Source organism: Cavia porcellus, unplaced genomic scaffold, assembly GCF_034190915.1.
Source record: "Cavia porcellus strain 051 isolate PalLab524CR breed Dunkin Hartley unplaced genomic scaffold, mCavPor4.1 scaffold_14, whole genome shotgun sequence".
Lineage (NCBI taxonomy): Eukaryota > Metazoa > Chordata > Mammalia > Rodentia > Caviidae > Cavia > Cavia porcellus.
Genome location: NW_026947497.1, coordinates 71,074,945 through 71,090,694, shown reverse-complemented (window position 1 = coordinate 71,090,694; position 15,750 = coordinate 71,074,945). Strand labels below are relative to the sequence as shown.

Below are 15,750 nucleotides of genomic sequence, written 5' to 3'. Positions count from 1 at the left end.
TCAGAGATCTCTGTTTCTGAATCAAGCGGTGTAAGGATCTCAAGTTGGTGGCTGCTGCAAGCTCTGCTTCACTATGGTGGGGAGCAATCATGACCTGGGACACTACAGGTGATACCCCTGACCTGTGCTGCATTCTACAGAGGAATTGTGGAAGAATTAATTTTGTTTCCTGTGCATTAAACCAAAGGTAGTTTGAATATGAGACAAGAATGAGAATTAATGTGATTTGAAATGATATTAGCAATTAAATTACCAAATCAGAATCATCTGTTAAGATTATGTTAAATATGACATAATTATATCTGTGGGACTTAGCTTGTCAATTCTAAAGTGATATTCTATTAATCATTAAGGAATAGTCATTTGAAAAGAATTCCAAGGTGCAAAACAATTTGATCAATTACTTGGACTTCTTTATGAAGTCTTTTACTATTTTGTTTATTCAAACATGTGTCCATATGTGAGGTTCATTGTTTGTCCAAAGACATAAGAAGCACATGGGACACACTGTTAATTAAGAAAATATTTCTCAATAAAAATTTAGAAAAAATTTTGTAAAAAAGAAAGAGTCATATGGTTAAAAGTCAGAAATTGCAACTTAATGCTGCACTACAATGGAAGTGTAAAGGCGGTGGCCTTGACAACTAGGACTCTCAGAAGAAAGTTTTATTCTAAATGTGCAGAAATGGGAAGCCAAACAATGTGGACTTAGAAGCAGTGCTTTGCAATGGAACAAAGGAAGCATTAGGAAGCTGCATCCCACTGACCAGTAGTTTCCAGGGATCTTTCTCTACAGTTTACTATGTTTTATTTGAATTAAACTAACTATTTGACAGTACAGTGCAAAACCTGTTGTTGTTTCTAGTTCCCTGTCCCCTCTCTAAATCTCACTGTTAATTACTGGCACATGCTAAGGAAAAGCGTCCAGTAAGACATCAAAACGTGAAGGCTGCGTTTCATTTAGATCCCTCAAGATATTTCAAATTCCACAGATGGTTCTCAGCTTTTCGCTTTTGTTTTAAATGGCAACAGCTTCCAGTTATACATAGTGCAAAACTCCCAACCTTTGGTCCTTCAGGCAAATAAAGGCAAAAGATATAATAATAGTATCAATAAAATAGCAGAAATGACAAAGAATTGCTATAGAGTTCGTTGCTAAAAGTCAGCTATGGTGCTGCCTGTCTGTAATCCCACATTTAGAGAGACTGAGGCAGAAGAATTACAAGTTCAAATCCCACCTGGGTAACTAACGAAGACTGTCTCAAAACATGAAGGAAGAAAGGGAGGGAGGGAGAAAAGGAAGGAAGGGAGAAAAGAAAAGAAAATAAAAGAAAAGAGAGAAGACAGGAAGAGAGAAGAGGAGAGAAAAAAGAAAAGAAAAAATAGAAAAGAAAAAAAAAAGACAAGCTGGAAATGTAGCTCAGTTGTAGGTACCCCTGGATTCAATTGAGAGAGGGACAGAGACAGACATACAGACAGACAGACACACACACACACACACACATGCACGCACACACAGGGTGATTAAAGAGGAAGTCTTGAGATATCTAGTAAAGCTTTCAAAACAGAAAATATTCTTGTAGTAGTAGAACTCTTTGATCTTTAAGGTTTTAAACTTTCAAATATCTCTCTAATGGGCTTTATATGCTTATAAAATTTTAATAAAACTCATATGGACAGTCAATTGCTGAATCCAATGAGCTGTCTTGGGTGGCAAGTGTCTTCGTTTGCATTTGATGCATAATAGTCTGAAGATGTTCAAATGTTTTCCCTAAAGTAATACGACAAGTAATGTGGGAGTGAAAGCTAAAAGGCTTATTTTCTGATGCAAATTCTTCATTTTAACAACTATTCCTAATTGCCAAAGACGCAAACTAAAAACAATGAAAAATAATCGTTTGTTTAGATGTTTTCAAATGCTCAAATTTTATTTGTTTTAAATGTACAGTCATTAAAATTGATTATTGCTTTGGACAAATGCATAGTTATGTAATAACCACACAGAATTAAGAGAGCAGGGTCATCACTCTAAAATTCCCTTCTTGATGCCCTTTAAAATCAACTGTTCTTTCTTCTTCAGCCCCTAGCAGCTACTGGTCTGCTCTTGTTTTCTGAAGTTTTGGCTGTGCAAAAGTCTATAAATGAACTCAAACACATGAAGCCCTTTGAGTCTGGCTTCTTCCTGATTTTAAACACTTTCTGTAGATTGTTAGAATCATATAGAGACTGTATGTTGTATCTCTGTATTTTTTTTAAATTTATATCTGAAAGCTGCAAGTTCTAGAAAAAGCTGACGCTCCAGTGTTGTCATCATTACTAATAATGCTTTTGATTGAGTTTGTGATTGATGCACGATTAGGTATTTTAGCTACCTTTTTAAATCCTCTAACATTATTATTAAAAGAAATTTGTGCAAATACTTAGATTCCTTTTCATCATATTGTGACTTATCTTGCCATGATAGAAACTGCATTAAACTTTCTAAGACCATTATATTCTTTTAAAATATCATTTCAGAAAATACTTTGTAACATGAGATTGAAGTTGTAACATGAGACTGAAGTTGTAGAAAAACACATGTTAGACAAATGTATTACAAAAGCAGAAAACATTAGCTTCTGTGATGCCTGAGACATCGTATATTAATTTGTACACTAAATATTTGACAAAGTATTGAGGAGGAGAAAAACCCCTTCATGTTGGGGGTTAGTGTATTTCTCATTGGAAAATTAAACAATAGGGGATTTCAAGTTGGCTGTGCCCATGTATTCTCATTAAAGTAGCCTAAAGCATGGGAAATAAAGAGGGAAGAAAATTCCTTGGGAATTTTTGAGCCAAATGTATATGCTTAGCCACATCCAGATTGCAAGGACTGAGGAAGGAATGGTCTTCACATAAGAGTGGGAATGTTATGAGCTGAACAAGACGGAATAGATGGTGAGCAGGTGAAGAGATGGCACATTCCGAAAGAACCACATTAACGAATGAACGGGACGGTCAGATGTTTCTCTCACAGTCAGAAAAGGTAAAGTGGTTTTAAAATAACATGATTTGTTGTCAACCATTACAGGAAACTTTCACCTTGTTCTAAATATTTTCTTTCTCACATTCCTCTGCATGTATTCCTGATTTTAAACACTAATTTTAATGAAGATTTAATTTTAAATCCTGATTGTTTTAAAAAACCTCAATATTACTAGCTCAGTTAAATCTTACCTATAAAGAAAGATAAAATGCTCTCTCTTGGTCATCTGTTGACAATTTAAATTGTAGACAGTGCTTGTGAGAGGAAATCATAAAGCATCAAACTCTGATCTTCCCAATTCCGAGCTCTGAATTTGCCTGTAACACTACTGCAGTCAGTGTGCAGGGTTGATTCCTTGTGTTGAAGCAGCCTGCTTGCCTATCTTTGCACTCCTCCTTTGTCTCCTTCTTTCATGTCTCCTCTTTCTCCTCTTTGGACTGTTACATTAACACTGAAGTTTTACTCTGAATTTCGTTAGACTAAATCTTAGAAACCTGTGGAATGGAAATCTTCACATATTGATTTAAGAATGGAAATTTTCAGCCTTTCAGTGGAATCCATTGACAACAAAAAATTTAACAACTGAAAATACAGAGCAGCGGAAAAAGAGCACAAACAAAACAAAACAACGAATGGAAATGAGAAATGCAGAAAAGGATGCAGAACAGCTCGTCCACATACAACGTTTAAATTCTCATCCAGTCCCATTGACTCGCTCTGGGATGTAGCTTAGAAGCTTTCTTATTTGAAAAGGTGGAATTTTTAAAAAATCATTTTGCCCATATTTTGTTAAAATGTTTTTACATTTTTAGTAACAGGCAGTATTTTGTTTTAACATTTGATTTGCTCAATTAAATACAATTCCACATGATGCCCCAGCTTGACGCATAAATCTGATGGCACTGTTGATAACCATCAGCCTTCATGTTGGTATAACTAAGTGGTTTACATTAGTACTTCTTTCATTTAAAAAAATTAACATTGTTATATCTTGAAAAATGGTTAGTTACTTCAACATCTCACAACTCTCTTTCCTGTTCTTACATATATATAATAAATATAAATTTTATATATATATATATATATATATATATATATACTTCATGTGCACAAATATGCATATTCTTTTTCTGTTTAGAAGACTAGTGGCTGCTTGGGTTTTTTTTTTAAGTGATAGAAAGGCAGCCCATATGAACCCATAACCTGTATACATTCACGTAAAGTTGAAGTTTACACATTTTTGATTCTTAATGTAATTGAACTAATTTTTTCCTAAGAAAACCTCTATAGTTTATATTTGTTGATAAAAATTGGTATTATGTTTTCTTTTTTCTCTTTAGTCATAAAGTGATTTTAAAAAAATGTTGTGTTTTGGGCTGGGGGCTGGCAAGCGTGAGGTTGTAAATTTGATCCCCGGTACCAAAAAAATAAAAATAAAAAACAAAAAACAAAAAAAAGTTGACTTTTGACAATGTGTTGGGTGGATGTGAAGAAATCTTTGAATGATGAAACAGAGAGTGACTTATATAAGTTGATAGCATGAAGAGAAACAGCATGAGGGATGCATGTCACTTTGTGTCCTATTAGGATAAGGTTAAAATCTGTCCAATATCCTTTCAAAATAAAATGTTAAAAGAATAAAGCATATGATCAAAATAAAATTAACATCCATACCATACTGTTTCTACAGTTACTCAAACTTTACTAGTTTCATACTATTGACATTTTTCTGATCTGGGATCATTTAAGAACCCAGATTGTATTTCATTTTACGTTTCTACATTCTAGAATAAAAGAGTTACCAGGTCTACATTTGTCTTTCTTGACTTTGGAATTTTTGATGAAGGGTGACCTGTTGTTCTGAAACATTTAAAGTATGTGCCACAAATGTTCAGTGAAGATTTGAATATTTCTTATCAATCTCCATGTGTTCTTTTGTGAATTATGTGATTGTAACTATCAGTGTGTTAGTGTTTTCCATCAAAATTAGTAAAGATCTCTTACAATATTAACATGTTACTTTCATTAAAATATTTTTAGTATGAGTATATCATATATATATATGTGTATATATATATATATGTTTTATTTTTTTTGTTTGTGTACATTCACACTGACTTTTCCTGTGATGTTTTCCTGTACTTTTAAGTATAAAATGTTTTCTTATCCAGAATTGAGATATGTATGCATGTATTTCAGTTTGTTTATTTTAGGACATTTAGATTTATTTTAGGACATTTAGATTTAGATTATTTTAGGATGTTTAGTCATCAATTTTGATTGTGGTTTTTTTTTATCGCTTCTATATTTAGGAAATTCATCCTTAGTCAACATCAGAAATACTGTTATGTGTTTTAAAGATGGGCTGGAGTTTTAGCTCAGCAGCATAAGCACCTGCCTTGCAAGCAGGCAGTCATGAGTTCGATCCCTGGTACCTTTAAAAACAAAAAAGACAAAAAAAAATAAAACAACAACAACAAAAAACTGCATAAAGATCATATTTGTATTTATTAATTTGGAACAAAAACATTAACTGAGCACAACTTTATTTTTTAATATGCTATCACACTGAAATCAAAATGTTGTTTTCCAAGTAATCAAACAAATTTTGTAAAAAAAATTATTGATTTCATGTATTATTCTCATTAATTAGCATTGCCTTATTTTTCCTACGTGATATATGTTTATATTCTGAGATCTATATGTAGATTTCTTTAAGTTTTTTCTGTTCTGTGTTCTTTAACTAATAGGTTATTTTAATTATTGTCGTGTAGTATGAAAAGTTTACTTGAATTGTTTTTGACTTTTCAGAATTTCGTGTGTTCTTTTTTACATTTTCAGTTTTTCACATCTATATAGAATCATCTGGCTCACTTCAGAAAAAGCTAATTGTTGTACCAATTACTTAGAAATTTGTATCTCAGTGAAATACTTTAGTTTTCCTTATGTAACTGTCACAGATTATAGTACTTACAATGTCATATTTTAAAGTTTTGTCTGTTGAGTCTTTAGAGTTCATATTTTCCCTTTATATATTTAAATTGATTATTAAGAGAATATAGGGAAGATAGACATTTTTATATAATTAAATTTTTATACAATTATTGAAATGAATTCTTACTAAGTCTAATGTTTCAGCATGTTTTCTTGGCTTCTTCAAATAAGGTTAAACTATTTCCTGTTTGCCTATAAATGTTCTATATATCTTTTCATAGTGAACAGAATTTCCAGGTTTAAATATCAATATGAATAAATACTTTTCTAATATCTACTCATTGAGTACAATCTTTAAATAATGTCAAACCAAAGTCATATATCAGATAGATTAATTAAAAGAAAAAAAGGAAGTGTTTTCAATTTCCTGCTGACTTTCTGAAGACTTTCACTTGTGCTGAACTGACCACTGCTTGACTGCATTACTTGAGAGCACACATGTTGCAAAATGAGATTTTTAGGAAAACATTGAATTTCTACGATGTGAAATCAACTTTGTATGTATCAGCAGGAGACTGCAATTAAATGAGAAGTGTACCTTTGACTTATAGACATTATGTTGAATTGAATAAGTGGACTTATCTGTTGGAATATTGAGCTTCTATTTATGTTTTTAGAGTTCCACTAAATTAGACCACGTATATTAGATGCTGGAAAGATGTCAGATATACAGTAGACACTCAGCAAATATTTTTCTGCCACTACTCATACATTTTAAGAAATAATTAAATATTTACCTGGGCCACCATGCTAGGAGTTGGCAAGGGACAAAGAGAAATTTTAAGAGGCTTGTAGAAATCTTTGGAGTCAGTGGTAGTTTCAGGCTTTCTACCTCCACCTCCACTTCTGTGGAATTTCTGGAAACTTCTCCTTGGTTTCCTTCATATTTTTCTCCCTAGGCTTGCTGAGTTCAGATCCACACACATCATCTCTTTCTTTTCTTAGACTTTGTGTGGAAACTCATAGAAAACCCAAACAAACGTTAAAATAATAGATCTTGAGAGAACGCACCTTTTTTCTCTGTAGTCTAAGAATCACTTAATTTTGATTAATTCCAGCAGCATGCACTGAATTCCATATCCTGTGCCAGGCACTCCTACAAAGTTAAACTATAAGACTGTAACCCCAAAGACCTTGCTCTGATCTGTGTGCACCACTGAGAGAGCATCTCTAATGTGGAAATGGTTGTCAGAGTCCTCTCACTGTAAGTGTGTGTCACTTGAGAGTGAGAGAGAAGATCCAGTTTTCAGAAATAGCTGAGAAGCCTCATTAAACAAATGTGTCCTTGTCCTGCCAATTCTGATATTCTATCTGGCCTTTAAACCAGAGTGTACCCTGGTAGTGCAGAACTTATTTGGGGAATGGTCACCTGTGTTTTCCCTGGGTTGTCTGGGATTAGAATGCAATCAAAAACTATGACCCAGTGCAGAATGTCTTTACTATTTCTCTTGTTAAATATGATCATTATCTCCTTAAGAATAAGGATAACATTTGTTTGCCTTTTATTAGCAGGCAATGAGAAAATTGGATTCCATATATCATAGAGACTAAGAATTTGTTCTGCTGGAAAGGTGTGATAATGTAGCACATGAGATGACAGGAATGGACAGAAAAATACTTCAGAGGAAAGGCCAAAGTACAGCATGCAAAGGGTGTAGGGAACAATATGGACAGAGAAGGTGCTGGCAACCTGGTTGTAGAACTGTAGTCCATGGTGGCAGAGGAGGGGAGTTCTCAGACCCTGCACAAAGAATCTCTTGTTTGCAAAATGCATCTACTAGTGCTGAGTGGAACACGCCGCCAGGGAAGTCCTGACCAGGGATTGATAAGTGAAAATTAAAAGCATATGAGTTCATTACTGACTTGAAATTCACTAACAATTTCTAATTAGGCAGTTGAATCTTATATTAGTGAAAAAAATGACAAGTGTTTGTATGAGTTAGCTAATAACTTCCTTCTCTGTGATCTGATATTTTATTGTAACGTCACAACTCTTCAAAGTTAACTCATTTATTGGAAGATATTTTTGGTACTCAACCACCCTCCCTCCTGATTAAGGATGGATTGCCATACTTTGTAAAAGAGATCAGAAATGTCCCAAGACGGGCTGAGGCTGGTACCATTGCTGCATCAATAGGTAAGGTATTGTGTGGATTCTTTTTTTTTTTAAGATTTTTTTTTTATTTAAAGAGAAAAAGAAAAAAAAATAGAAAAAGGGTACAAGTTATACAGAATTTCAGAAGACATAAAACAGTAAGAAATCACTAGTTAATAGATTACATATTATCTTAGAAATAGTTGTTCAAGTTACAAAATTAAAGCATATAAAGTGGACTTTCAAACAGTGAGACTGGAAACAGTTTTGTTGTGTGGATTCTTTAGAGATCAGTGTCTTTAGGATCAGTGGCAGAGGGTGTAGTAAATAGCACAGTTTAAAGTCAGAGCCAAACTGCTTGGATTTGAATTGTTCTGTAATTTCCAGCCCTGTTAACCCAGGCAAGTTTGTTTGCTTTGCAGATCTTCAGTTTTTCATATGCAAATGAGAGTGGCAATAATGCCTGCTTTGTGACAATTGTCATGTGGGTTAAAGGAGTGTTTACCAATCCCTAAACACAGTGCTGGCTGTGTAAAAAGCACTCATGTTTGAAAGTAGCCCTGTTTAGACAGGAGCTCATACAACAGCGTCCCACCTGTGGTTTGCCCACTTTTTAACCTATTTTTAAAGATGTTAATAAAAATATAAAAAATAGTTTTATGTGCGCATTAACTGCACTGATATTTTATATACGGCCAAAGACAATTCCTCCTCACTCAGAACAGATTGGGGGAGCAGGTGGCAGGTTGGATTTGCCCAGTGGCTTCACAGGCTCACCAAATGTCCTCTGAGCTCTGATAAATACTATGCATTCACTGAGTCAAAAGCCATTAATACATGTGTGATACGTTTTTACGAGCAGTTCTCACTTGTGCTTACCCCCAAACAATAAATAAGGGAGACATTGTAAGAATTCCCAGGAATTCCATTTCTAGGTAAGAAGCCTAAGAGCAAGGAAGGAATTTGTTCAAGTCTTAAGCATCATGTAAACATTGCAATAAAATCGGCTTAAGTAACATCTGACAAAATGAAATGTCGCAAGTTTCATACACTGGCTAAGAAGACCTTCATACTTGAAAAGAAAGGTCTTCCAGAGCCTCAGAAGTAATGAGTAATTGAAACAGAAAACTCTAAAAGCCACCTTCCTTTCTAGGAAGGACAATTGTTACTTTTTGTATGAAAAACATCCCTGTTAATTCAGTTGGGAATTTCTAATACTGGCTTGTCTAAAGAGCCATAGAGATGTTTAAGTCTTTTGGTCCATTTCAAAGTGAATCAACTTCAAAGTGTGTAGCTTGATAATAGTTTGAATTCACTATTACAGTCTCTTTGTAATAGTGCATCAAACATTGATCCATTAAATCCCAAGTCACTAATACATGAACAAAGGGTACAAATGCTTTCTTCAAAATTAAGCTTAGCTCTAATAATGGATTTGATTTCCTCGCCTCTCTTGTATAAATTTGCGCCATCTTTCTCAGTGCTAGCCAACAAAGTTTATATACATAGTTAGGTTCTGATCATCTCTATAAAACTTGCAACGTCTGTCAGCACTTGAACTCTATTCCCAAGGCAAACAATTGACTGGGACTTTTTAATTTCTCATTCCCTTACTATTTCCTATGACAGACTTCTTAGGATGGTCACCAGTGAACAGTATCAGCTCCGTCTGGGAAACTGTTATAAATTCAATTTTTCTTGCCCCAGTCTCAGACCTGTTTAATCAGACTTTGAGAAAAGGGACAGGCAGTCTATATTTTATTATGATGCTCTGAAGATTCTGCCGCACGCTAGTGTTTGAGAACCAGCGTTCAGTAGTTTCTTGAAGTGCCCACTTGATTACAAAATTCCCTGAGTTCTGAAGGGATTCGGAGTTTTCACCTTTTCAGAAATCCTCTGAATCTCTCACTTGATGAATATGGAAGTTCATGTACATGGTTGCGCAGTTTAGCAAACTGCATTTGTTCAAACATGACATGTTAAATACTACACTATATATACTTTTATTCTACAGAGAATTCCTCAAGGAAACTTTTACTTCTTAAACTTTATTTTTAATATATATTCCTCAGCATTATTACTATATTCATTCCTAAGTTTCAAAAACCAAAGCTCCTTTAAATTGAGCCCATTAGGCCCCTTGGCTGGTTCTGCCCCCTGAAGGTACACCCCAGTTCATCTGCACCTTAGGCAAATTAGCAATATAGTGTTTCCAAGAAGCCTTTGGGTTCATTCTCAGGGAGCTGAACTCACTGTAGTTACAACTGCAGATTTTAATAGTGTGCTAGATACCATGGGGAAGATTATTCAGTATTTCTTTTGAGAAAAGTAAATCTGTAATAAAATGTGCTTTTCAGTTATTAAAAGAAATCTTTTTAGATAGTCATTTGCTATTAGTGTCTTCTCAAAACCACTTCGAGGTTAAGGTCATTATAAACTCCTTAGAGCTCATCTTATACATTAATGTGCCACTGAAATAGTAATTGACATGTGTTAACTATTCGTTAAATATTTGTTGGATGGACTACCATTGACAGCCTTTTATGAGTATCCCATAGGTGCATTATATCAATATAGTATCCTATAATATTTTATATAGTCATTTTTCTAACAGAATCTAAAATAGACAAATGTAATACCACTGCACTTCATCAGGTGAGAAGGTTACCTAACTTTTTACACACACGGCTTACCCATCACTAGTACTGTACCAGACAGATGAAAGGAATTCATTAGAGGTTTAGTGAAAATGTAAACATTTTAGAAAATGAATGTGTGGTGGAATAGATGGATGGTCAGGTAGGCGAATGAACAACCAGCTGAATGGGCATGTCTTAGCTTGAATGTTACAAACTTGTGAAATTTTAACCAAAAATATGGATTTTGTTTTTAAAAAATATGTTGAGAAAGAGTTTACATACTTTATTTTTAGGAAAAAAATATTTGTAGGAAAGAAAGGTTTTCTTTTATTTTTTATCTCTTTTTGAAGGAAGAAAGGTTTATCTTACAGTATTTGAAAGTTTCAGTCTGTCAGAAAGTTATTATTAAAAAAGGAAATTAATAGAAAAGTATGCATTTTAAGTTTATGCATTATGAGTGATGAAAATCTGTTATAAACCTATTTTTAAAAAAATATTATAAAAACAAACAGAAACACTGAATTTCAATTTTCCAGTCTGAAGAAAATGCCAAAAAAATAGGCTGACGCACACATAAATTATTATTTTAATGAACTACATTAATGCATAAGAAAGGGAATGACATTTGTTCCAATTTAGTGTATTTCTCCACCATATTAAAACATCTGCAGAAATGGTGTGAAATCTCTTAAATCACCCAAAACTTTTTTGTAGTATTAACTTTTCAGGGAAAATTTCTGATTATTTGGAAACGGTTCATGTTGGATGTTGTAAAAAATACAGGTTTCCAGATGTTCATAGTTTGGTATTATTTAGAAAAATGCATCTGGAAGACACTAGTCTGGGGTAAGGCAAAGATGGTTAATTAGGGTCCTGGGGATTGGTACTTCCCAAGTAGTTTTGACAAAATGGTTTCCCTTTTCTGGATCTCAATGTCTTCTTTTATTAAAATGAGGAATTTCCACTACAGTGTGCCTAAAATTTCTTGCTACTTCATGGTCCTCCGGTTTCCACCAGTATTTCAGCTGAAGTTCTGTGGACATGGCTTTGATTTGTTTTACATTTTTGAGAGGTCTGCTTCTCCTTGGAAAGTGATTTCTTAGGAAGCGTTTCTCAAAGGCCAGCTAGGCTTAGGGCATTTGGGCAGGCTTAAAGCAATCAACATGTGTGGCAGCCCCCCAGCCAGACCACGCACAGGAAAAATCACCCCACCCTTGGATAAGTTCCCATGAAAGACCCACTGTGACCTGATTTCACTTTGCTGTGGCTCTGGGACTGATCAGACAGAGAAGACTTTCATGAAGGGGAAAAGTTTTGACTTTTAAAATGAGACCTGAAGGTCAGACCTCTTGAGCCTTAAGAAAGATGCAGTGAGGGGAATCCCCTGAAGGTCTCGCCCTACATTCTTTGAGGTTACCACTGGTAACTAGGATATACTAATCTGCAAAAATTTTAAAAATGGAAAAAGTAATAGTTTAAAAGTTTGAATGAAGATGGAAAATCAAGGCAAACTTGGCCATTAAGAAAATGCTTCCACTCCTCCTCAGAAAAAATAATTTTAGTTTTTTCTAAACTCTGACTTTCACATTATTCTCATGGCTTTTGGTTTTAAAAGTTATCCTTGATTCCATTTCTAGTGCTCTTGAGAGAGCTGATAGAGGTTCTTGAGTCATTGCTCTTAGTTTTATCTGAACCCCAATTTTCAGTAGCTTACTTTTTTTGGAAGTGGCAGCCACTGAAGCTAACAGAAAAACAAAACAAAATTATATGCTTTGAACTCATTTGATTACTTCCCATCTTATAGCACAAGTAAACCGACTCTCAACCTTCATAAACTCAACGTGTATCCTCTCTTGCTTACCAGTATTTAGGACGCTGCTGGCAGAATTATGTCCACTGGGCAAGATATGTTAAATTTCTTTCTCATCTTTATTGTTAACATCCATGTGCCCCTCCTAAGCACAAAAGTAACAGGAAACGTATATCACATCCCTGTTATCAACATGGAGAGAAGTCACACTGAGACATAACACCATCGAATGTGTGACGTGGGGAGATTTGGTGTCTTCTAGGTCATATCACCTGGATTTCACTCATTGAGGCAACTTAGCTGGGATCCTCACTACTATTATGTTAATGAAGATTTTCAAATTAGAAGGGCAGTGAGACTACTTGGCTGAGGTGCCACAAAAGGAGGTCAGACTCAGGCTATCTGTCTTCTTACTATAACTCAGTGCCAAATTAATGATAATGGAAAGATTGTAAGTGTCCTGACATATCTGGATATAAAGATGTAAGGATACCCTTTTGTCAGAATCCGTACATGCATCACTAAATTGATAGCACTAAATATCTTGACCAGCTATCTGTTCTTGAAACTGATCGTAACGTTTCCAAGGTAATCTGATTATGAAGCTCTAACCTTACTCATGAAATGGAAGAAATATTTTTTTTGTTTTAACATGAAAATGAGCATTCCCAGGGGAAAGTGTAGTTAAAAATAACCCTAGCGTAATTAATCTCTGTGGCCTTTGAGGCATCTGGGAGGGTCAGTGCCCTTGGGTTTTCCTCTCTGCTGTTTGTCTAACTAGCATTCTTTGAATACCAGATCAAAAAAAAAAAAAATTACTTCATTGAATCTTGCCGTTGATTTACATGAAGAATGATTTTCTTGGCTTTCTCAGGGTAGGTTTTGGTCAAGCTGTGTTCCAAGTCCCCATGTATGTTTTGGAGGAGGATGAGTGGTATAGAACCCAGTCATTTCTTTCTACATGTATCACAGCAGCAGAGAGATCTGTGCATGTATTTTCATAATAGCTTGGAGCATGACCGTGAAATAATGGGGTCATGGCTTGTTAGAAGGAAAGACATAGATATTTTCTCTGTCTTGAAATAGTGGATCATTTGGACAAGAAGAGCAACAATCTTAAGTGATATCAAAAAACCACTTGTAGCTCATTTTAGCCTTCTATCTACATAAAATAAGATAGCAACATGAAGTAATGAGACTAGAAAGATCTGAAGTATTTAGCCTATTTAAGTCTTGTTTTTTCTAACTTATATAAATGGGGCTATGCGTGCGCACTTTATAGTGAAGCTCAGATTAAATATTGTAATCAGTCTAGTAACTGGAAAAAGAACTAAAGAATTGATCGTTGTGATTTCACCCTCCAAAGAATTCGTGGGCATGATAATATGAACACTTATTTCCATTTGTTCAGCTCTGTCATTCTTGAGTTAATATGCATGTGTGTATCTGCAGATGTATGTGTCTGGCATTAACAAGTCTTCTCTTACATGGGAACATTTTTCTGCTACCCCAGTCCAATGACTCATTAAAGCTTTGCTTTAATTTTGGAGACAAGATCATTGCTATCAAACACAGAACCTTCAGGGAGTATACTGAGTTTTAATACTCATCCATTTGATTGTCAGTCGGCAAGCAAAGCTTAGTTCTGTTCCAAGACCAACATGGGCTGTTAGCATAAGCAATATGCTGCATCTCACAACTGTGGGCACAAGGGGCTGTACCCTAGGGGTGTGGCTCAGTGGCAAGCACATAACTCTGTGCTGCTGGCAGCAGATGTGCTAAGGAGAAATCCAGAGGAGAATTTCTTTGTAAATCTATTTCCCATTACCCAGGCTGCCTTTGAATCTTGTTTTGGTTGTTGTCAAGAGTCAGATATATTTACCATGATGCTGCTGGCTCTGTAGAGTTAGCAGAACTCTTGTGTCCCATTTGTGTTCTATTTAGCCTCTGGAAAGAATATCTTTCGCAAATGTTTTACAAGATGAATCCCAAACTCTTGTAATTGGAGAATGAACAGTAAAAATTTATTTTTTTCTTTCTTGAGAGAGCAGCTGAGGTGGCTTAATTTTATACTACCAAATAGAATTTCATTGCCCCAGTCATGGTTGATTTATGAGGGAAAAAGTGATGATATTGCCCTATGTATCACATATCAGTGCTTCCTTGAACACAATCCTTCAGCATATGTGGAGACCCACTCCTGTCAGACAGAACAGCTGGAAAGTCACTAAAGAACACATGCAAAGGGATACTGAGATGATGTGGCAGCTTCCATGGTACAGAGAATCCTGATACCTGTCTGGTTTTAGAGCTAAGATATTGATAGCAATGTGTGCATGTGTGTGTGCTTTTGTGTATACATACTCATGTGCACACATGTGTATGTTACTCCAATTATACTTAGGCAATTGAATTAAAGTAGACTAAGATTTACTACCAAAAGCTGCAGAATAATAGGAAATTCTACTTGTGTTGTAGGTGATAGATCTTGTTTCCTTCCAGGAAAAAGAGCCATGCTGTAGAAACTGATAATTGAAAATGGGATTGAAAGGGAAAACAGTAAACTAAAGAACAAAGACCTACTGTTTTTCCTCAGAGCTCATTATCATGCCTGAATTCTATAAATGAAATTATTCAGCCAGGAAGTAGAACACAAACATGTTTTGTCTCTGCCGCACACACTGATACACAGCACCATTTCCACCCAGATTTCTCCCAGGAAACTAATTGTCTCCCGCCTGTTCTTAGAGAAGGGGTTCAGGTCAGATGGGAGTGCCCCTGCCATGATCATGCCTGAAGCTATTCTCCAAGGCACTAATTGACCCTCAACTCATTCAGAGAATACCCAAAAGACTCAAGTGATGAAGCCCTTCTTGTACCCTCCATAGGACCAGCCTGGGGGAATACACCTGTGAGAACTAAATCAGATCCTACTAACACCAGCTTAGGAAAGATCAGAAAATCTCAACCACTGTCTTGTGAGGAATGGTTGAATTCTGGTTAAAAGAATTAGACGAGAAAAGTTTATACATAAATCCCTTTAATCATTGCCATTTGTGCTCTAGAGCACTCTAATTAGCATGAGGCAAAAGTTCTGGAATACAAAGATAGAAATCAATTATTCTTCTGTGTGTAAAGGGATCCTAAGAATTTCTGAGAAATCCTTGTCGTATACTTGAAGCCATCT

The 15,750-nt window shown here is 35.1% G+C and overlaps 1 protein-coding gene across 2 annotated transcripts in view; it reads left to right on the top strand.

Moving 5' to 3' along the window:
* P3h2 (prolyl 3-hydroxylase 2) overlaps positions 1 to 15,750 on the top strand; it is a 146,136-nt gene that overhangs the window by 70,610 nt on the left and 59,776 nt on the right. Inside the window, exon 1 of one of the 2 annotated variants that reach the window (XM_063261231.1) lies at positions 2,538 to 3,025. The exons of the other annotated variant lie outside the window; for it this stretch is intronic. Coding sequence (XP_063117301.1) covers positions 2,954 to 3,025 — 72 coding nt within the window. The 5' untranslated portion in view covers positions 2,538 to 2,953. Of the gene's footprint in view, positions 1 to 2,537; positions 3,026 to 15,750 lie in introns of those variants that run through there. 2 annotated transcript variants of the gene reach the window in all.